Source organism: Ciconia boyciana, chromosome 4, assembly GCF_034638445.1.
Source record: "Ciconia boyciana chromosome 4, ASM3463844v1, whole genome shotgun sequence".
Taxonomy (NCBI): domain Eukaryota; kingdom Metazoa; phylum Chordata; class Aves; order Ciconiiformes; family Ciconiidae; genus Ciconia; species Ciconia boyciana.
In genome coordinates this window covers 6,145,922-6,170,090 of record NC_132937.1, presented here as the reverse complement: position 1 = coordinate 6,170,090, position 24,169 = coordinate 6,145,922, and the positions used below count along the sequence as shown (strand labels likewise).

Sequence of the window (24,169 nt, the reverse complement as noted above, 5' to 3'; positions counted from 1 at the left end):
CCACAATGCCTAGGAAATCTTGTGTTTCTTTTTTATGAACTGGTGGGGGACATGGCTGTTATCTTGTTGATCACATCCATAGGGATGTGCCAATGTCCATCCCGCCATTTTATTCCCAAAAACTGGATCTCCTATGCAGGTCCTTTGACCTTGCGTTGTGTACTGGTTCTGGCTGTGATGGAGTTAACTTTCCTCATAGTAGCTGGTATCATGCTGTGCTTTGCATTTGTATCTAAAACAGTGTTCATAACACACCAGTGTTTTGGCTACTGCTGAACTGGGCTTGCACAGTGCCATCGCTTTCTCTCTCTCTTCCCCCCCCCAAAGTCAGTAGGCTGGGGGTGGACAAAAGGTTGGGAGGGGACATAGCCAAAACAGCTGACCCCAACTGACCAAAGGGATATTCCATATCATATAACATCATGGTCAGCAGTAAAAGCTCAAGGAAAGGAGGAGGAAGGGGGGACGTTCGTGGTTATGGCGTTTGTCTTCCAAAGCAATCATTACGTGTGCTGAGGCCCTGTTTTCCAGGCCTGCCAATGGGAAGTAGTGGATGAATTCCTCTTTTTGCTTTGCTGGTGCATGCAGCTTTTGCATTCCCTATTAAACTGTCGTTATCTAGATTCATGGGTGTTCTCACCTTCCTTCTATTTTCTCCCCATCCTGTAGGAGAGTAGAGTGGGCAAGAGGCAGGGTGGGTGTCTGGCAGCCAGATGGGGTCAACCCACTACAGCCTTTTTTGGCACCCAGTGTGGGGCTCAAGATAACGACAGTTTTGATCTGAGCTGCTATAGCTGTTGTAGTTGTTAATTGGCAGGCTTTTGTGCAGGTCACAGAGCTTGCTTGCTTTACTGTATAATAGAGTCTAGGGCTTGTTATTGGCTGCTTTTAGCTCTTGCCATTTGCTGCGCTGCTTATCTCTCTATTTTGCTGTGCCTGGGAACAGTTTGATAAAAACAATGAGCATGTGCTTGGCCCTGGAATTGATGCCATTCCTGTGCTGGCTGGGCTATCTTATGGAGAGAACAAGGGATTACACCTCCCTTTTCTCCTCTGGGACTGATGTGCATAGTTTTGTTGCACAGGCTCCTGAGGTTCTTGCACATCCTTATGTAAGGTGTTTGATTCTGGTATCTAAGACTGTTGGCTTTTTGTGGGTTTGTGGAACCTGGTTTCATCCTGGTGTAAGAGGAAACAAGGCACCTTGCCTACGAGGTACCATTATGGAGAAATCCCCCAAACTCTCTCCAGGAACTCAACATGCTGGGGGGCCTCTCTGAAGTGCCTGTACACTAATGCATGCAGCATGGGGAATAAACATGAGGAGTTAGAGATCTGTGTGCAGTTGCAGGGCTATGATCTTGTTGGGATCACAGAGATGTGATGGGATGGCTTCCCTGACTGGAGTGTTGCAATGGATGTGTACAGGCTCTTCAGGAAGAACAGGCTGGGAAGATGAGGAGGGGGAGTTGCCCTTTATGTGAGAGAACAGCTGGAATGCAAGGAGCTCTGCCTGGGGATGGATGAGGAGCTGACAGAGAGCTTATGGGTTAGGATTAAAGAGAAAACAGGTAAGGGTGGCATTATAGTGGATGTCTGCTATAGGCCACCTGACCAGGAAGAACAAGCAGATGAGGCCCTCTACAGACAGCTAGGAGCAGCCTCACATTATCAGGCCCTGGTCCTCATAGGGGACTTCAAACACCCCGATATCTGCTGGAGGAACAACACAGCAGGACATAAGAAATCCAGAAGGTTCCTGGAGTGCACTGATGATAACTTCCTCCTCCGAGTGATAAAGGAGCCAATGAGAAGAGGTGCTCTGCTGGACCTCATACTCACCAACAAGGAAGGGCTCACTGGGGGTGTGAAGGTCGAAGGCAGCCTTGGCTGCAGTGACCATGAGATGGTGGAGTTCAGGATCCTGAGGGGAGGGAGCAGGGCAAAAAGCAAGATCGCAACCCTGGACTTCAGGAGAGCAGACTTCAGCCTCTTCAAAGATCTGCTTGGAAGAGTCCCATGGGATAAGGCCCTGAAGGGAAGAGAGGCCCAAGAAAGCTGTTTGATATTCAAGGATCACCTCCTTCAAGCTCAAGAGGGATCCATCTCAATGAGCAGGAACTCAGGCAAAAATGCCGGGAGGCCTGCATGGATGAAAAAGTAGCTCCTGGCCAAACTCAAGCACAAAAAGGAAGCCTGCAGAGGGTGGAAGCAAGGACGGGTAACCTGGGAAGAATACAAAGATGTTGTCCAAGCACCCAGGGCTGAGGTTAGGAAAGCCAAAGCCCACCTGGACTTGAATCTGGCCAGGGATGTCAAAGACAACAAGAAGAGCTTTACTAAGTACATAGGCGACAAAAGGAAGACTAGGGAAAATGTGGGATCATTGCTGAACGAGACAGAGGACCTGGTTACATAGAAAATGGAAAAGGCTGAGGTACTGAATGCCTTTTTCACCTCGGTCTTTACTAGCAAGACCAGCCTTCAGGAATCCCAGGTCCCAGAGACAAGGGGGAAAGGCTGGAGCAAGGAAGATGTACCCTTGGTGGAAGAGGCTCAGGTCAGGGAATACTTAAGCAAACTGGACATACATAAGTCCATAGGCCCTGATGGGATGCACCCACAAGTGCTGAGGGAGCTGGCAAATGTCATTGCAAGGCCACTCTCGATAATCTTTGATTGATCATGGCTATTGGGAGAAGTGCCCAAGGACTGGAGGAAAGCAAGTGTCCCTCCTATATTCAAGAAGGGCAGGATAACATATTTAATAAAGGGTAAAAAAGGCTATGCAGCAGCTATGAGAGAGAGGAGTGAGAAAAAATGTGAGATAAACAACCCTGCAGACACCAAGGTCAGTGAAGAAGGAAGGGGAAGAGATGCTTCAGGCACCAGAGCAGAGATTCCCCTGCAGCCCATGGTGAAGACCATGGTGAAGCAGGTTGTCCCCCTGCAGCCCATGGAGGTCCATGGTGGAGCAAATATCCACACTGCAGCCTGAGAAGGACCCCATGCCACAGCAGGTCAATATGCCCTGAAGGAAACTGCAGCCCGTGGAGAGGAGCCCACGCAGGAGCAGGTTTTCTGGCAGGAACTGTGGCCTGTGGGGGACCTATGCTGGTGCAGTCTGTTCCATGCACCCCATGGAAAGGACCCATACTGGAGAAGTTCGTGGAGACTGTCTTCCGTGGGTGGGACCCCACACTGGAGCAGGGGAAGAGTGTGAGCAGGAAGGAGCAGCAGAGACAACATGTATCGAACTGACTGCAACCCTCATTCCCTGTTCCCCCTGTGCCTCTCAGTGGGAGAAGGTAGAAAATTCAGGAGTGAAGTTGAGCCCGGGAAGAAGGGAGGAGTGGGAGGAAGGCAATAAATTAAATTTATTTCCCTGAGTTGAGTCTGTTTTGCCCGTGACGGTAATTGGTGAGTGATGTCCCTGTCCTTATCTTGACCCACGAGCCTTTCATTATATTTTCTCTCCCCTGTCCAGCTGAGGAAGGGGAGTGATAGAGTGGCTTGGTGGGCACCTGGCATCCAGCCAAGGTTGGATCCTCATAGAGAAGCTGATGAGGTATGGGCTGGATAAGCAGACAGTGAGATGGACTGAAAATGGGCTGAACGGCCATGTCCAAAGTGTGGTGATCAGTAGCACAAAGTGTAGTTGGAGGCCAGTAACTAGTGATGTACCCCAGGGGTCAATACTGGGTCCAGTCCTGTTCAACATCTTCATTAATGGTCTGGATGATGGGCAGAGTGTACCCTCAGCAAGTTTGCTGGTGACACAAAAGTGGGAGGAGTGGCTGATATGCCAGAGGGTCGTGCTGCCATCCAGAGGGACCTGGACAGACTGGAAAAATGGGCTGACAGGAACCTCATGCAGTTCAACAAGGGGAAGGGCAAAGTCCTGCCCCTGGGGAGGAACAACCCCATGCGTATATGCTGAGGGCCACCCAGCTGGAAAGCAGTGTGGCAGAAAAGGACCTGGGGGTCCTGGTGGACACCAAGTTGAACATGAGGCAGCAATGGCCCTTGCAGCAATGAAGGCTAATGGTTTCCTGGGCTGAATTAGGCAAAGTACTGCCAGCAGGTCGAGGGAGGTGATCCTTCCCCTCTACTCAGCACTGGTGAGGCCACACCTGGAGTCCTGTGTCCAGTTCTGGGCTATCCAGTACAAGAGAGACATGGACATACTGGAGAGTCCATTGCAGAGCCACGAAGATGATTAAGGGACTGGAGCATCTCTCCTATGAGGAAAGGCTGAGAGAGCTGGGACTGTTTAGCCTGGAGAAGAGAAGGCTTGGGGGATCTCATCAATGTATATAAATACATGAAGGGAGGATGAAAAGAGGATGGAGCCAGGCTCTTTTCAGTGGTGCCCAGTGATAGGACAAGAGGCAATGGGCACAAATGGAAACACGGGAGGTTCTGTCTGAACATCAGGAAACTTTTTCACTGTGAGGGTGCCTGAGCACTGGAACAGGTTGCCCAGAGAGGTTGTGGAGTCTTCCTCCTTGGAGAAATTCCAAAGCTGTCTGGAAATGGTCCTGGTCAACCATCTTTAGGTGGCCCTGCTTGAGCAGGGGAGTTGGAATAGATGGCATCCCGAGGTCCCTTCCAGCCTCAACCATTCTGTGATTCTTTGAACTTGTTTATGAGGTGACAAGGAAACATGCCCCGAGGTGGTTGATCCCTGGGTGGCAGGGTGTATGGAAGGATTTGGGCAGGTGCCTAGGGCATGTAATCCCATGTTGATTTGGTGAACCACTTGATGTAAGGGTGCCTTTCCTACCCCGTGAAACCCAGCAGCTCCTAGAACTTTATTGGGGCTTGGCCTGTGCCTATTGAGCCTCTCTTCAGTACCATCAAAGGAGTGTGATTGAGACAGGGACTGAAACCACCTCTGAGGACACCATGGTTGAGCCAGGGACTCAAAACACATCTGAGGACGCCATGGATGAGATAGGGACCCAAACCCCAGCTACAGTAATTGCCCCAGGAGTCAAAAAGAAACACTGGACAGAGAGATCGATGGGTCCATACCATCGATTAGTAAGGGAGGAGGAGGAGTAAGGGTCTGATCAGGAAGCTGGTCCTTTGACAAGGAAACGGGAGGAGGAAGCAAGAGAAATCACCCAAGAGGCAGAAACTACCTGGTCCTTGACCCTAGGCAAATTTTGAGATTTGCGGAAAGATTGCAGCCACCAGCCAGGTGAGCAGATTGCTGCCTGGCTGCTCCGATGCTGGGATAGTGGGGTCAACAGTCAGGAGTTAGAAGGTAAGGAAGCCCAGCAGCTGGGATCCCTCACTAGGAACTGGGGAATTGACAAAGAAAGCGGAAAAGAGGTGAGAATCTGCAGCCTCTGCAAGCAGCTCCTGTCGAGTGTGAAGGTGATATATCCCTTCAAGGATGATCTTGTAAATTACCGAGGGAAGTGGAATACAGTGGAGGAATGTATCTAATATCTGATAGAAGTAGCTGTGCTGGAATTCATCTACAGTGACCTGGACAACAACCAGGTCTCCAAAGATCCAGATGACATCCAGTTTACAGGGGCTGGAGGTTAACAGTGGAGTGCCGTGGCCTGAACCAAGTCATGCCACTGCTGAGTGCAGCCATACTGAAAATGCTAGAATTCCATATGAACTGGAGTCAAAGGCAGCCAAGTGCTATGCCACAACTGATATTGCCAATGCGTTTTTCTCAATTCCTTCGGCAGCAGAGTGCAGGCCACATTTTGCTTTCACGTGGAGGGGTGTCCAATATACATGGAATCGACTACCCCAGGGGGTGGAAACACAACACAATGGAATTCATGCATATTTTGGTAACTTATTTTTTCCTGTCATGTAAGAAGTAGACATTTAGTCACAGTTAAATCCTGTGGCTCACTTGTGAAAAGATGTGTTGAATGAATTGATCATTCCAAGCCTGATAGGCATGCAAGCAAAAACAGGCACTGTATTGTCGCCTTTATTCATGATTTTTTTTTAAGTAGTCGGTTTAATTCATCAATACTTAAAAAATAAATATCAATTTGCCAATCGACTCAGGACAGTGTTTTACTGTAAGAAAAGTAGTTGACATGCAATATTACTTGAGTCTGATAAAAAGAATAAAAATTGTATGGATCAGTGTTAATTTCAAGTGGCTAGTAAATTCCTTTTAGCCTTTTTTCTATTCCTATATGAATGTTCTTTTTCATACTCTCTTTTCATGACATACAAATTATGGAATATTGCAGAATTTTGCTGCTAAACAAGTAAATTTATTTTACTAAGACAATGTTTAACCTATATACTGTAAACTAAATTATGGGAGTTATTTTCAAACAATGCTTTATTCTGTATAAAGATTTAATAGATTTTCTTGCTCATTCAGAATTCTTGGAATAAACTGAAACTGCATTTATTACATTATCAGATTTTCAGTTTCTTCATTCAAGGGTGTATGTTCAAAACTTTGAAGCAATCTTTTTTTGTTACACTACAAAACAGACTTATTCTATTTCCATTTTCAGTTTCTTACAACTTAATTAACCCATAGCTAATTAGAATGAGATTTTTAATGTGTGGTCTCTCTGCTTCAGGTTTAATTATTTTGCAAATATTCATTAAAATACCTCATCTGTGTCTGAGGGTGAAGTTATGAGAAATTAATGTTTTTCAGTGTTAAAAATACATTTCTGTATTTTTGAAAGATTCTTTGATACTAAATTTTGAGAGCTGACAATGAATCAGATATTAGGAAATAAACAATCCTTGGACTAAGTCAAGTTATAAACACTTTGGACTTTCCATTTACTTGTGCTGAATTATGGATGGTTAAAGGCTGATTTGGTGTTCCAGTTTTAGTGAATAGCTCTGTTCTTAAAGGATTTAAAATCCAGATAGTGGTGGCTGCCCCTGTGGTTTATTGTAGTGCCAGAAAACAAATGGATCCTATTACTCGCACTGATTGGTATTAATATTTGCAAGTAGTGTATTATTAGAGAAGATCAGATTAATAAAAGAAGAAAAGAAATTAAGTAAGGATAATACAAGTATGTATGTATGAGTTTTGTTATGTATGGTTTTATTATATGGTGTCAAACCAATACCCTTTTAAAAAATAGGTATTTCAGGACAGCTGAGAATTAGGTCCTCTGTCTTTAGCATGCAAAAGAATTTCAGATCTCTTCTAGTTAACAATAATGATATTTAAAATAATTGCACTAAATATTTAAGGAATCACAGAATCTTTCAGCTCTTCAATTGGTATACATTAGCATAATCCCACTGATGTTGACACAAGCTTGCTGGTTTGTATCAGTAGAACATTAGTCCCTATCTTTTATTCAAACAAAATCCATGAGTCTACATTCCATGTCCTCCAGTAATTCAATTATTAATGCACAGAGGTAAATCCATATTGATTCGCTTGGTTTTACTGGAGATATTACTTTTTCTCCTAGGACAAGAAGGACAAAATCTCAAAGTTGGACACTATACGTCACTCCATAGCCGGAATTATAAGATCTCCAAAATCCATATTGGGCTCATCATCGGTAAGTAGTATCAACAACTTAGAATTCTCTTATTTTTACAGCTTAAGTAGGATTTTTTACTGAAGTATCACACATTTCTATTTACACAGGAAAAACATAGTTTAAAATGACATTATAAAAAGCACAGTTCTGACTGATCAGTGGATACGATAATATTGTGACATAATAGTATGTCAGAACAACTTTTATCACACTTCAGAAAAAAGAATTTGTACATTCTTTGCTGCTCCCAGATTGGTGCTATACTTGAAAGATTACCATTTCCTGTGTGGTAGATTTACTAGTAATGCTGTATATTATTATATTCTGCAGTAGGTTAGATGGTCAGGCATGTTTTACCCATCATTGCAACAATTATATTTCCTATATTTATTATAGAGGCACCATCATATAAAAAATTATTATTACTACTACTACTACTACTACTACTACCACCACCACCATTACTACTACTACTATTACTACTACTTGTGGTGGGCTAACCTTGGCCGGCTGCCAGATGCCCACTAAGTTGTTCTCTCACCCCCGCCTCCTCAACAGAACAGGGGGAAAAAATAAGATTAAAAAACTCGTGGGTTGAGATAGAGACAGGGAGATTGCTTACCAGCTGGGCAAAAAAGACTTGGCTTGGGGAAGATTAATTTAATTTGATGCCTGTTGTCATTTAATCCCAGCCAGCACCTAAGCACCACACAGCCACTCGCTCAGTTCCCCCCGGTGGGATGGGGAAGAGAATCGGAAGGGTAAAAGTGAGAAAACTCGTGGGCACATTCTCCACCCCTTATTCCATACCATTTCCGTCATTCTCAGGTACCACACTATCCAATACATTCTCATTAACCACCCCCCCCATTCCCATCCTTTAATAAAATACACAGATATCATTCCCTTAGTCTATGGACCACCCTTGTAAAGTATCTGTAAAATGTCCACAAATGTCCACAAAATGTCCAGTGAGTTCATTTAGTCCATGACTTTGGGCTCCATCTCTTATGGTGGTCACTCAGGACAGGAGAGGTGGTGTGTTGTGTGGAGTTATTGGGCACCAAAGCCAGCTCAGTTCAGGTCGCTGCTGCACTTGCACTGCTTCTTGTGAGGCTTGTCCTCCATTGGTTCAGGTGGTTCCTGCTATAGTATTTCCTATAACATGCAACTCAAATCATGGGTTACAACAATTTAAAGGTATTTCCATTACAATCTCCACTCCTGGTCCCTTTGGACCAGACCATCGGGTTTAACATTGCAATGAGCTCCTCCCCTTGCTCCTGCTCTGGCTTGGACTTATCCACAGACTGCACTCCCTTAGGGGTGTACCTGCTCCAAGTGGAGCCTTATCTATGAGCCACAGTCTCTCCAGGGATATACCTGCTGTGGTGTAGACTTATCCACAGCCACAGTTGCTTTGAGGTGCACCTGTTCCAGCGTGGCCTTCTCCATGGGCCACAATGCCTTCAGAGATAGACCTGCTCTGGTGTGGCCTTACCCACAGCCACAGTCCCTTCAGAAGTAAACCTGCTCCAACATGGCCTTACCCATGGCTGCAGTCCCTCCAGGGGAGTACCTGCTCTGTCCTGGGCTTATCCATGGCCACACGCTTTGAGGTGCTCCAGCATGACCTCATGCACAGCCACTGATGCTTCAAAGTGTACCTGCTGCAACATGGACTTATCCACAGCCACAGATGCTTCGAGGTGTACCTTCTCCAGCATGGACTTATCCTTGGGAAACAGTCCCTTCAGAGGTATACCTGCTGTGGCACAGACATAACCCCACGGCCACAGATGCTTCAAGATGTACCTGCTCCAGTGTGGACTTATCCACGGCCACAGACGCTTTGGGGTGTCCTGCTCCCACGTGGACTCATCCACAGGTCCCAGTCCCTTTGACTCGAGTTCACACTGGAGTTCCAGCCTGTCCAGTACAGCAGCACAGAAACAGCAGCGATGCCCTGGCCATCTGCCAGCCCAGGCGCATGGTCACTGCCGTTATCAAAATGTTCCCAGGCACAGCAGAGTAACATGATCAGCAGTACAGCAGTACAGCAAGCAGCGAAAGCAAAAAGCAGCCACTAACGAGCACTAGACTCTAATATACAGTAAGGAAAGCAAGCCCCGTGGCAAGCACAGAAGCCTGCCAATTAATAGCTAAACAGCAATAACAGCTATAAATTCGGTCTAGCACATTCCAATCAAACCTGTCGTTATCTCGAACCCTTCGAGCCCCACGTTGGGCGCCAAAAAGGACTGTCGTGGTTTAACCCCAGTCGGCAACTAAGCACCACACAGCCATTCGCTCACTCCCCCTCCAGTGGGATGGGGGAGAGAATCAGAAGAGTAAAAGTGAGAAAACTCGAGGGTTGAGATAAAGACAGTTTAATAGGGAAAGCAAAAGCCACGCGCGCAAGCAAAGCAAAGCAAGGAATTCATTCACTACTTTCCATCGGCAGGCAGGTGTTCAGCCATCTCCAGGAAAGCAGGGCTTCATCACGTGTAACAGTGACTTGGTGTCGCGGATGGAGTGAGCGTGCACTTCACTCGCAAGAGAGAAGTAAAAATATAGTTTATTGATACAGAATAGGGAGTTAACAAAGTTCAATGCAACAGTGGTTTAACAAGATTCGATGGCGAGGTACACTTGATTATTTACTGCATAGAGGACAGGGTCAGACAAAACTGTCAGGGAGACCCTCCCGCTGAGTCATGAGGTTCGGAAAAGGATCCCCTTGCTTTCTAAACTCCTTCTCAGAGAGGAGTCTAGGTGCAGCTAGATCCAGTCCTAGTCCCAGACTTGGTCAATGGTTTATGTCTAAAGGATTATATGTGCACAATCAATCCTTTATATCACTTAGCTAAGATTTCAGTTTAGCATGCTGTTAGTCACTTACCGAGGATCTGTTGCAGCAAGGAATCTCTCAACCTCGAGGAGTAACCTTGAGAGGCGTCCCTGCTCAAGGGGAGATCCTGGCGTGCAGCCTGCTGCCGTGCAGGAGAGCTCAAAGGGCTCTTGGGCTGCTCACTATTTATGGGGATAAGATGATTGACCCATAGTCATATTTGCATGCCGACCACAGGTTTTAGTTTCTTCGGTGGGTGCATTGCACAATAGCCCTAGGCTATTGTGTTGTTATCTGTCTCCTGAATCCACTTTGAGCCGATGCAGCCATCGTGACCAGATGCATCCATTACAATTACAGTCGCCACTGGTGATTATCACCTAAGCAGGGTTGCAGGAGATAAAGGTCGGGGGCGGGGGAAGCACACCATCACACTCCACCCCGTGACTATAGTCAATTCATCTTATTCTCACAGAGTGGTGGTACGGTCACCTCTTGCCTCTGTGCCATAAATTGTATATTGATAATTTATGCACTTTTAGATCCACAGTAAGTAGACAGTGAAGCACTGCTATTTGTTATGCGTTAATTTGTATGTTTTGGGTGGTTGGAGTTGGGTTATTTGTTTTATCATGTACCAAACCTTTATATACAATATAATTATAAGCAATAGACACATTAATGTTAGAGTCAGTAAAATGACAACTGGGTGAAGCATAAGATTAAACACTCCCGTTGCTGTCGGTGACCATCCAAGAAGAGTTTCCCACCAATGGTGTTCTCCATCCTTCTTCACTCTTTCCACGACATGGTGTATCTCTTCTGCATCATGATGAACAGTGATCAGAGTTTTGTGTCCATTGTTTTGGATGCGTTCTAGCAGTTGACACAGGTCATCGTGTTGTAGTAGTTTCTTCACCAATGTAAGATTAATTCCGATGGGGGTAGCCAATAAATCTCGACTCAATGTATAGTAAAGTTACGAACACAAATATTTGAGTGATAACTTGTATCTACAGTAATGTTATCTACAAATATAAAATCACAAAGGGTTCTCATACAAACACATCCTTTTCCAATATATACAAGGACAGTTTCAGGGGCTTCATCGGGATATATTTCAAAATGACATTTTGTTCAGTGTCAAGACAAATGTTTTGGGCTTTGATGGTGTTACTCTCACAAATAAATCCTTGTTGTTCCCGTACAAAGCATGCATTAACATCAACAGTTTGTTAGGGTTTGGAATAGTAACACGAACACAGCATTTCCATCTGACATCCGGTGGGGTGCTGTAAGAGAAAATAGAGACTTGTTTCGGTGGGGAGAGTCCGAACAGGTTACCCCGTTAAGGAGAAGGAAAAATCCATCGTGAACTAATTCTGTGTTTTGCACCACTGCTATCAGTAGCTTCCCAGGCAAGTGGGCCACGAGGTTTAGTTAAAGTCATAGGCACAGTACCGATGGATGGTAAATTGACCATCACAGGCTGTCCTGGCTGTAATGTCATTGGATATTCTCTTTTCCTAGTAGGTGGAGCGCTAAGCTCAGGTTTTATAAAGAATGCTCGGCTTACAGGGCTTCCAGTAGGCCCATACCGGTTGTTTAATTGATGGAGTACTTTGGGAAGTCTCGTATCCCATTGAGCTTCCTGTGGTTTGAGACTCCTTTTCAACAAGCCATTAGCTCTTTCTACCATCCCATTTGATTGAGGGTAGTATGGGGTGTGGAATACCCATCTAATTCCCTCTTGTTTTGCCCAATCTTGCACTTCCTTACACGAAAAGTGTGAGCCATTATCACTCTGGATAACATCAGGAGTAGGTAGATTTGAGAACCAAAATGATAGCCCTCACACTGTATTTCGCCCATCGGCTTTCCGACATTTAGTCGCCATAAGCAAGCCGGAGACTACTTCCACTCCTGTGAGGATGTATCGATATCCTGCGGAGGATTTGAATGGTCCGATATAATCAATTTGCCATGTAGACCATAAAGCTTTCCCTTCATTGATATGTAAAGGTGGTGCTTTAGCAGGATGATCTGCTTGTAATTTCAATATCTACACTGGGGACATTCTGTAAGAATAGTTTCACAAGTTTTTCTGTTTATAGGCCAGCCTTTACTCTGTGCAGCAAAGTAAAGTGCTTCTTTACCTGTGTGGCCTAGGCTTTGATGTAACCATTCTCCCAATCGATACCACTCAGGATTTAAGGCGATTTTCCTAATTGTAGTTAGCTCATCTACCTTTTGATTCCACTTTGTGGCTGGTTGATTATCTTTAGCATGAGCTTTTACCCATCCCATCTTGAAAGGTGTTTTCCTGGCTATATCTAGTAATAATTGCCAGTCTTTGTTTCTCCAAACTGGGGATCTATTTACCTCCCAATTCAAGGTTTCCCATTGACAGAGCCACTGTGTGGCACCGGCCCACACAGCATAGGAGTCTACATATATGATTTTTGCTCCATTCTGTGCTGCCAAAACAACTGCTCTTATTTCTCCTACTTGTGCACTGCCTTCACCTTCTTCTACTACTTGTTTGCCGGTGGTAATGTCTAATGCAACAGCCTTATATTGCCATTTACCGTTTACCCTTTTTGCTGAAGCATCTGTAAACCAAATGTTTTCTGTTGGTGTACCCTCAGTGAGGGGTGGTGCATCCAGAATGGGTGAAGGTTTAAAAGGTTGTTGTAATGCTAAAGGGTCTGTGTTTATGGGCATCTGCAATTTGGAAACCTTAGTGTGTCCTTCAGTTAGTTGCATATTTTCTGCAACTCCTGTTAGGTAGGCATACCATTTTCGGACAGTGGGCTTTTGTGCAACTCCTTCTGGGGGAGCAGTCCCCTTTAGGATTGCTTCTAGTAAATTAAATGGTCCTCTAGTTTGCACAGGTTGTCCCTGATGTATTTTCTCAACTTGTTTAACTGCTCGGACTAAAGATAAAAGTCCCTTTTCCCATTCAGAGTATCGTTGTTCTGTTTCTTTAAATGCGGTTGAGCTAAACAATAAAGGTCTTTTTGGCCCATCGGGCCCAGTTTGGAACAGGTTACAGTAAGTAGCATGTTCGGCGAAACCCCATTCGGCTATAATAGGGTCATGGGGGTGTACTGGTCCCAGTGACTTGATACGTCTTTAACTCTTCAGTTAGAGTTTTGACTGCCTCTTTATGTTCTAATTTCCACTCCCAGGGTTTGCCTTTCCTTAAGAGTGAGTATAAGGGACGGGAAATGATAGAAAATCCAGGCACATGTTTCCTCCAGTATCCTAAAGTTCCCATTAATTGTTGTAACTCCTTCCTTGATTGGGGCATTTGCAGCTCTTCAATTTTTCTTAAGGGATCTGGAGGAATCACTGCACTGCCTGCTATCCACCAAGTACCTAAAAATTTTACTTTTTTACTTGGTCCCTGACATTTTCCGGGTGGAATCTCAATTTCTGCTTTATTTAGTGCTTGCCATGCTGCTGCTGCTGCTTCCCCAACCTTTTCAGGGGAAGTTCCTCCAATCCGAATATCATCTATATATTGGTACAGTTTCACTTCTTGGGGGAGTGAGACTGTCTGTAAAAGTTCAGCAAGCGCAGCATGAGCAATCGTGGGTGAATGTTTATACCCCTGTGGGAGTCTGTGAAAGGTGTATTGTATTCCCTCCCGAGTGAAAGCAAACTTCTCTTTATCTTCCTCCTTTAAGGGAACCATAAAGAACATATCCTTTACATCTAGGGCTGCCATCCATGGGTGTGCAGCTGCTTGCAAAGTAGCTGTTAAGTTGGCAATGTTTGCACAGCAGCTGTGAGCGGGGCTGTATTGGCGTCAGGCGCCGATAATCGACAGTTAAACGCCACCTCCCGTCTGGTTTCCGGACGGGCCAGACAGGTGAGTTATATGGGGAGTGCGTTCTGGAGATAATTTGTCGTTTCTCCAAATCAGCTATGACTTCAGAAATTCCATTTCGTGCCGCAGCAGACATGGGATATTGCGGTACGTTAGTGATTTTTGACTCTGGGAGCGCAGGGGCTGCGCGCAGTGCCCGCACTGCAGCCTCCCGGCTTCTGCTGGGGTTGGGATCGATGTTCGAGCCGAAGGACCACACGCTGCCGTTCGGCAGGCGCCAGGTTCGTCCGTTTAAAACATCGAAACCTAAAATATTTTCATGGTGATCTTTAATTGCAAAGCGAGTACTCGACATGCGCTTCTTGCCCGGGAGCCATAAATTGACCTTGGCAGTTTGGCACTGCACACTCACTCCGTTCACGCCGGTAATTTTAACTCTTTGCCGTCTGGGTTGTACGCCCAGCTTCTCGGCATCTTGTTGTGTTAATAGTGAAATTTGTGCTCCCATATCTATTAAAAACTTTACCAATTGTCCTTGAGGACCAACTGGAATTAAAATGTATGGGCCATTATCACTTATCCACTGATAAGCCTCCACTTTCCAGACAGGCAGGCCCAATTGCCTTCCGGACACTACTCGGTTTTTGACTTCATGTCCTGCAATTCCTCCCTAAGGGGGAGGAAGGGGTTGTCTCCCCTTCTGGGGTGTGGCGCAGGAGGAGTTGAGATACGCTCCTTCCTTTCACCGTTATCTCGTTTTTGAGATGCTTCAATTAGACTTAAAATAATGCCAGTAGGCTGACCTTGAATTGCAGCTCTGGGAATGCCTAGGGCTAATGCATTCCTCCACAATCAATTCCTCTGTTCTCGAGATTCTGTTGGGGGGTTTTTAAATTTGTTTCCCTTCGATCTCGTTTCTGTTCCCCGTTTTATGGGTCTTACTTTGTGATCCCCTCCCCGGGGCTTCAGGTTTTGTTTTTCAGCTGGTGCATGGTCCCAGCCCATCTCACGGCTGTAGTTAACAATGCCGTGCATCAATTCTGCCCAGGTAGGGAGCTGCTTGTGGGCATTTTGAGCGTTATCACCTAGTCCCTCATTGTGTTCTGTGTCTTTCTTGATCTCATCTCATTTTGCAACTAAATGGGATTTAAGAATTGCCGGGGCTCCTCTAATCAGTGGTTTTAACATTGCAAAATCTACTGTAGCAGACAGTGGGACATCATGGGACCCTCGTTTGTGCATGGCTTGTATACAGGCGGCTTTTGTGACGGCTGTAGAGAGCTCACTTAAAGATTTAATGGGAATTATGGAAGGTTCACCTCCCTCCATGCTGTCTATTCCTCCAGCCCAATAAGCTACTCTGCTGGTGATAGAATGAGGTGTATTTGTCGGGTCGGGTCCTAAATTTAAGAAAACTCCCGGACCCCAATAGCCATTTGCTTCGTCCTCACTCAACATTATTCGGTCGCCGCCACTGAGGCATACTCGCCACAAGTATTCCGTTTCAGTTTCACCTGGTTTTCTGCTATATCTCTCTTGCAAATTTGTCAATTGCAACGGATCCCAGGGGATGGTTTGCGTAGTATGTCGCGGATGACCACCCCGAGGACCCACAGTTCTTTCTGTTTTAACAATGGGTCTGGCTTCGTACTCAGGAGGATTTGTGGGGAACAAAGGGTCGTCGTCTTCTGGCTCACTATCATCGGGATCACCCCAGATGTCTCCATCCCAATCTTCAGGGGATACTATTAGTTTCCTAATCTGTACGATGTCGGGGGTGTGGGGAGCCTGTATAAGCATCATCTCGACCTTTTCTCCCAACTTTTGTCTTTTTTCCTTTTCCTCCTGTAACTGTTTCTGCAGTTGTTCAATTTTAAAAGATAGTAACAACTCAGTTGCCTTTCTACCTTCTATTTCTTTCTCTAGGTCCTGCTCCTTTTTATTTCTGTTGTCTCTTTCCTGATGTGCAGCTTCTAAACAGGCACCTAGCATCTTGCAGATGATAACTCCTTTCTCTTTTCCATCCTTTGTGTGGCCTCTAGTTACTTTTAGGTGTTCTTCAATGGCTTCCCAATTATGCCAATTGTCACGAGTCCATTCTGCTGAGAATTTGGGACTCGGATTCACTCCATGCCTCCATAAATAATCAGTGATACTACTTGCCATCCTGCCGACTACGCCAATTTGTCACGGATGGAGTGAGCGTGCACTTCACTCGCAAGAGAGAAGTAAAAATATAGTTTATTGATACAGAATAGGGAGTTAACAAAGTTCAATGCAACAGTGGTTTAACAAGATTCGATGGCGAGGTACACTTGATTATTTACTGCATAGAGGACAGGGTCAGACAAAACTGTCAGGGAGACCCTCCTGTTGAGTCATGAGGTTCGGAAAAAGATCCCCTTGCTTTCTAAACTCCTTCTCAGAGAGGAGTCTAGGTGCGGCTAGATCCAGTCCTAGTCCCAGACTTGGTCAACGGTCTATATCTAAAGGATTATATATGCGCAATCAATCCTTTATATCACTTAGCTAAGTTTTCAGAGTTTAGCATGCTATTAGTCACTTACCGAGGATCTGTTGCAGCAAGGAATCTCTCAACCTCGAGGAGTAACCTTGAGAGGCGTCCCTGCTCAAGGGGAGATCCTGGCATGCAGCCCCCTGCCATGCAGGAGAGCTCAGAGGGCTCTTGGGCTGCTCACTATTTATGGGGGATGAGATGATTGACCCATAGTCATATTTGCATGCCGACCACAGGTTTTAGTTTCTTCGGCGGGTGCATTGCCCTAGGCTATTGTGTTGTTATCTGTCTCCTGAATGATGCATCCATTACAATCACCACTGGTGATTATCACCTAAGCAGGGTTGCAGGAGATAAAGGTCGGGGGCGGGGGAAGCACACCGTCACACTTGGGAAGACAAATGCCATCACTGTGAACATCCCCCCCTTCCTTCTTCCTTCCCAGCTTTATATGCTGAGCATGACGTCATATGGTATGGAATAGCCCTTTGGTCAGTTGGGGTCAGCTGTCCCAGCTGTGTCCCCTCCCAACTTCCTGTGCACCCCCAGCCTACTTGCTGTTGGGGAGGTGTGAGGAGCAGAAAAGGCCTTGACTCTGTGTAAGCACTGCTCAGCAGTAACTAAAACATCCTGGTATTATCAACACTGTTTCCAGCACAAATCCAAAACATAGCCCCATACTAGCTTCTATGAAGAAAATTAACTCTATCCCAGCCAAAACCAGCAGAATGCCAATTAAAAATAGAGTTGGATGGTGAAAAACAAAGACAATTCTAAAAACACCTTCCCCCCCCACCTTCCCACCCTTCTCCCCCTTCCCCTCTTCTTTCCAGGCTGAACTTCATTCCTTCATTCCTCACTCTTCTACCTCCTCCCACCCCAAGCAGCACAGAGGGGATGGGAAATGGGGGTTGCAGTCACTTCATAACACTTCGTTTCTGCAACATCGTCCCCTCCTCACACTTTTCCCCTGCTCTAGTGTGGGGTCCCTCCCATTGGATACAATTCTTCATGAACTGCTCCAGCGTGGGTCCTTTCCATGGCGTACAGTCCTTCAGGAACAGACTGCTCCAGCGTAGGTCCCCCACAGGCCACAGTTCCTGCCAGAAAACCTGCTCCTGCGTGGGCTCCTCTCCACGGGCTGCAGTTTCCTTCAGGGCATATTGACCTGCTGTGGCATGGGGTCCTTCTCAGGCTGCAGTGTGGATATTTGCTCCACCATGGACCTCCATGGGCTGCAGGGGGACAACCTGCTTCACCATGGTCTTCACCATGGGCTGCAGGGGAATCTCTGCTCCGGTGCCTGAAGCATCTCTTCCCCTTCCTTCTTCACTGACCTTGGTGTCTGCAGGGTTGTTTATCTCACATTTTTTCTCACTCCTCTCTCTCATAGCTGCTGCATAGCGTTTTTTACCCTTCATTAAATATATTATCACAGAGGCGCCACCAGCGTCTCTGTCTCAGCTTTGGCTAGTGGTGGGTCTGTTTTGGAGCCAGCTGAAACTGGCTCTGGCCATCACAGGGCAGTCCCTGGTCTCTTCTCAAAGAGGTCACCCCTGCAGCCCCCCTGCTACCAAAGCCTTGTCATGTAAACCCAATACTAGCCTCAAGAACTGGTGCTATTTATGTAATTAGATATTACACATCTTGTTTCAGTCCCCACTGAAAATGGTCATTGAGTATCTCTTACTTCTAGTTGGCTTTTGTTTAGGTTCCCCAATGGATGGAGAAAGTTTCTTGTTTGCCAAATATGAAAAAAAGTTTATGAAACAAAATGAGAAAAGGAAAAAAAAAGCTGTTTTGCATTACTCCTATTTGCTCATTTGTTTTCATGTACAGGCTTGAAAGACTAGTTAAAATACTTGCTTACGTACTTAGGGTGGAGGCCAGATATTACTTGAAAACCTTCCTCCTGAAAACTTGGCTGTGTTTTCCTGAAGTAGAACAGGTGATTGTCCCAACCCCATCAAAACAAACAAACAAACAAACAAACAATTGAAGCTGAGCAGAATTCTTAAAACTGCCCTTTAGTTGTGATCTTGTCACCTGAAATATTAGATCAAAATAGCATTTTTGAGAAAGAATAAATAGGCCTTCTGTTTTATTGGTCACTCTTATATTACATCCAAGGACCCAGTAAAATGTATTTTAGCTAAACAATATCTAAGATGTGTGGAAGAGATTACAGTTGCATAAGCATATATACACATACGTACATATATATAGTGTATGTATAGGAAAATTGTATATAGTGATAGAGAAGTGGAATAATAAACATGATAATGAGATAAAATTAGGACAGGAACACTTTTCGTATGAAAATTGTGAAACTTGTTTGACATATTTAAAATGTTATGGGAAATACTCTGCTAAAATATTAAAATATCCCTAGTGAGAAATGGAATTTCCAAATTATCATTATCTTTGTATTATAAAACTTCTAATTGGTGCAAAATGCAACATTCTTTTATAATAAAAGCATATTAGAATTTATGTTTCTATGACCTCTTCTTTGTGTAGGTGAGACATAGCCTTCAACTTTCTGTTTTGATGCATTAAAAAACTTGTTTTTTTTAAAAAAAAATGTAAAAAAAATCTATCCAAAACCACTTCAGACAAAAAATGGGAGAGAGAGAACAAATTTTAAACAAGAGGATCAAGATAAAAAATTTAGGATGAAAACAGAGGAAGTCTGTCAAAATTGTCATCAGTTTTCATTAAAATATCACTTTAAATAAAGAATTTCTGTGCTTCATTCTGATTTTCATGCCAATTCATATCACTATTAACTCCATTGAAGTTGGTGTAAACCTGGGTATAAATATATGGTAGGTGGGAATACTGAAGCTTTAGAATACGTTTGGGAGAAATGGGATCAGAATTGGGTCATTTGAGGCAGAAAGTCAAATCTAATTAACGAGTGTACTCTAGATTAGCTTTTATTTAAATGAGCTTCAAAGTCAGAGTATATAAACCAATCAGGTTTCTGTTTTGGTTTTGTGTGTTGTGATTTGGTGATTTCTTGTGTATTATAAAAGCTAACCATGCATATACAGATAAAATTTGCTTCATAAATTAGTACTTAGCTCTTAATGTGGTTAGCTGCTCAGGTTTTTCCTGTTGACAATTACATAACGGTGCTGATTGCTAAATGTATAAACTGGTACTTCAAACTTAATATCCATCAACAAAGTATACAACTTGATTCTGGAAGGTGTATTATTAAAAAATATACATAAAACAATTTGTTTGTTTGTTTGTTTTAAATAGAGCAATGCAAAATAGCATCTAGAAGCAGAGTAGAAAAAGGACCAGTACTGATTCTTTTATAGAATGTAGTCTAAATAAAACCAATGTTAGCTACCTGGTTTCATATTATACATTTTAAATATATTGAAAATTTTAATGGGAAACCATATCTTGGTTTAAATGTAGCATTATTCCAAAAATGTTGTCCCATAATTAATTGGTGAGAGAAGTTTAATTAATTTCATGTTTAATTAGAGAAAACTAAGGTTTTTTTTAGTGTCACCTAAAGAAAGTAACAGAGAAACCCTGTACTTCCTCAAGCAAACAGGAGTTTAGCAAAGATGAGGTTCATTGTTAATTATATGTTAGTACTTAAATGATTTACAGGTTATCAGAATAAGAAGGTAAAAGGTAATATAGGAAAAAATACAGTTTTGCAGAAAATACAGTGAGGTTAAGGATTCAGGTGGCTTTTATCAGACAAAATACAAGTCAGTTATCTATAACAGCAAGAGATGTAAGTTTAATCAGCTGAGGAGAGAAAACAAAAAGAGGGACAACTTTAATGTACTTCTGATACTGTGCTATGGATGAACTGAATGGAGAGTCTGAATGAATTGCATCTTGAATATAAACTTTTTCCCTTCAGATAAAATTAGTCTGTTTTTTGCCAATGATGGATTTCAGCCTGTCACAGCCATCTGTTACTGTTTATGGGATAACTGCATGCACAATTTCCTTTATTTTAAATATTTTAATTTTTTTATGTTTAATAATTATGATCTTAGTACAGAGGGATGTTCTTTCTAAGAGAGGGGTTTTTTTTTCCCAATATGATTGCTTTTATGTTATAATTTTCAGGTCTGTGCATTTTTACTTTTATAGGGTTGGTTTTGGATGGAATATTCAAGACTTTTCATTTCTTCAGTGAAGCTGATTTTGGTTTCATATGGTATATGTGTGTAGTGGGTTGACCTTGGCTGGATGCCAGGTGCCCACCAAGCCGCTCTATCACTCCCCCTCCTCAGCTGGACAGGGGAGAGAAAATATAACAAAATGCTCATGGGTCAAGATAAGGACAGGGAGATCACTCAGCAATTACTGTCATGGGCAAAACAGACTTGACTCAGGGAAATGAATTTATTACCAATCAAATCAGAGAAGGGTATTGAGAAATAAAACCAAATCCTAAAACACCTTCCCCCCACCCCTCCCTTCTTCCTGGGCTCAACTTCACTCCCGAATTCTCTACCTTCTGCCCCCTGAGCAGCGCAGGGGTACGGGGAGAGGTGGTTGCAGTCAGTTCATCGCACGTTGTCTCTGCCGCTCCTTCCTCCTTACACTCTTCCCCTGCTCCAGCATGAGGTCCCTCCCACAGGAGACAGTCCTCCATGAACTTCTCCAACAGGAGTCCTTCCCACGGGCTGCAGTTCTTCACAAACTGCTCCAGCATGGGTCCTTTCCATGGGTTGCAGTCCTTCAAGAACAGACTGCTCTAGCATGGGTCCCCCACAGGGTCACAAGTCCTTCCAGCAAACCTGCTCCAGCGTGGGCTCCTTTCTCATGGGGACACAGGTCCTGCCAGGAGCCTGCTCCAGCGTGGGCTCTCCAAGGGGTCACAGCCTCCTTCAGGTGCATCCACCTGCTCCGGCGTGGGGTCCTCCACGGGCTGCAGGTGGATATCTGCTCCACCATGGACCTCCATTGGACATAGGGGAAGCTTCTAGCATCTTCTCACAGAAGCCACCCCTGTAGCCCCCCCCTACCAAAACCTTGCCACGCAAACCCAATAAAATGTGGGAATGAATCAGTTTTCACTGAGCCTAGTGGCAGGGTTGAGAGATACTCCATAGGGAAATGTCTCAAAATATCAACTAAAATGTGTTGCTTTACTTTCTAATCCATGTCTGTGCCTCTCTTTTACATGGGGAGGGAAAAAAATGTCTTGAAAAAATGTTTTCTTTGTTTAAAGGTGGAAAATAAAGTAGTACACAAGGTCTGAGTTCAGAATATATATGAAAATAAAGTATTAAGTAACCTATTAGTTATTAGCATATAATTTCCATTATTATTGTCTTTTCATTGATAGTGTGAGTGCAAGAATATTCTCTCTTTTTAAAGTTAGAAATAATAATACAATACTCTGCTCAGTTTTTCACTCAAAAAAGCAGCAGCTTTGAAAAAGGCTTTGAAAAAGCAGCTTGAGACTGCTTCATTTACTGTTGTTGGAGAAAAACTGCTTTTTCAGTGGATTGTGCAGTAGGGAGAGGAAAGGAGATTAATAATAAGCAAAAAAGACACTAATGGGTACATGAAGAGCATGAAGAAGTATATGAGGGCATTTCCCTCCCCACAGAAAGAGAACTATCTCATGAGCAAAGTGTGGGAACAAATGGAAATTTTTAAAGAAAAAAGAAAAGGGAAAAAAGGATTGGGGGTCGAAGTAGAAATTCTTCAGTGTGAGTTCTTCTCCTTTTGTATGATTTTATGTTAATTGTTAATTTGACTGGAAGATTAAAATAACAGCAAAATCTTAGAAAAAATTTTCTCCATGTAAGCTGTTCAGTCACTTATTTGAAAATGCTCCTGTGAGTGTGTACATAAAAATGGGCAAAAGATCTTTTAATCAGTGAAATTGTAAAACATTGAGGCCTAGAATGTAAACTTTTTATTTCAGATAGCTAGTTAGTAATTTCAAGCAGCTTACTGTTCAAACTTGCTAAGAAAATAGGTGGGAATTGTAAACTAATTTTGTGCCCATAACATTCTGTCTTCTATCTTCTTCAGAGACTAACCTTTCTTGTATTTAAACCATTTTATTCTAACTATAAAATGCAGTAGAAGTGTTAGTGCTAAGTGATAAATCGAGTTGAAATCAATATTAAAATGGTTATACATCTTGCATTTGTACTGATTTTTCTGGCCTTTCAGCCATGTTTTCTTTAATAAGCAGTCAAGGTGAATATTGTATCATACAGAAAATATGTTGGAGTAGGAAGACTTTTTCATTAAAAAAAATACAATTTCAATAACATACAAAACATGACCAATTACTGACTGAATTACTGACTGTTTCATCAGAAAAAAATAAAGGGATTTCTACCTCAGTTATGATTAACCAATAGTATATGACCAAAATTAAAGGTAATGTTAGGTAGGAGACAATAAGCATAGGATACCTTGTGGAATTTTCATTGCTTTATTCTAAAGAAATAAATATTTGTTTAAACAAATTTAAAAGAAGGGGGAAGGTTGATGTTAGTGTTATAAACAATGCCATAATTAGCAATGTCTAAAATGTTCCCTCATTTTTCTGTGTAATAAAGATGTTTTTATTCTGGGATGTGAATATGATAATCTAATCAGTGACTCAGACTTGACCCAGTTTGAACATAAGTAGGTGTTATTATCTGGTGGCTGCCTCTTTTGTAAGCTATAAAATGAGTTCCGTGGTCATAGTGGATAATATCCATTTTATAGGAGCTGTCGCAATTATCAGACATGGGTTTTTTTAACCTTCTTTTGTGAAGGCCATGAACTAGCTTATTGACATTGAACTCTCTTTTTTATCCTTAGAAGTGTTTCTTTTGGACTAGAAATGTGTTTCTGTGGGAATGGTTTTCTTACTTTGAACCCCATAACATTTCTTGATCACGTAGCAAAGGTCAGTCAAATGCAGCGTCTTTGAACAATAAATGTTCAAATATGTAAGGGTATGTGGAAGGAGAGTGTCTGCTCCTTTAAGGGTATCTGGTCAAAGGAACCATAAACAAAAACAGACAGAGACAAACCTGAGGGAAAAATGATAAGGAAGTTCATGATAGGAACAAACCTGGCCAGTCGCACTAATTGGTTAGGATATGTGGAGCGTGAGAGTGTTTATTTCTTCAGCTGGTAGGGTAAGGAAAGGGAAGGAGACAAACACAGAGACATAAAACCTGACCAATTAGCCTTAACAAAGACAATAACCAGAAACAAACCTGGTCAGTCACACTAATTGAGGGGCTATCAAGAAACTGCAGGCAAACAGGGACTTTGCAACTGATAAGGATGCAAACCTGAGGGTCCAGGATGTTTGAGAGGGGTAGGTGGAGCTATGCCAACTGATGAGGCAGTGTGCAGGGGAAGGGGGAGCAGGGATGAACAAAGAAGAGGGTAGACAGAAAAGACTATCAAAGGGGCTGGTGGCAGGT

At 43.5% G+C, this 24,169-nt stretch overlaps 1 protein-coding gene across 12 annotated transcripts in view; it reads left to right on the top strand.

The window, feature by feature from the left end:
* The window catches only part of LOC140650543 (tyrosine-protein kinase Fer-like), a 213,971-nt gene that overhangs the window by 83,893 nt on the left and 105,909 nt on the right, over positions 1-24,169 (top strand). For all 12 annotated transcript variants that reach the window (XR_012042062.1, XR_012042060.1, XR_012042063.1 and 9 more), the window contains one exon: positions 7,449-7,541. Coding sequence is in view for 8 of the 12 variants with exons in the window: in XM_072858970.1 (XP_072715071.1) it covers positions 7,449-7,541 (93 nt within the window). In the remaining 4 variants the exon portion in view is untranslated. The remainder of the gene's footprint in view (positions 1-7,448; positions 7,542-24,169) is intronic.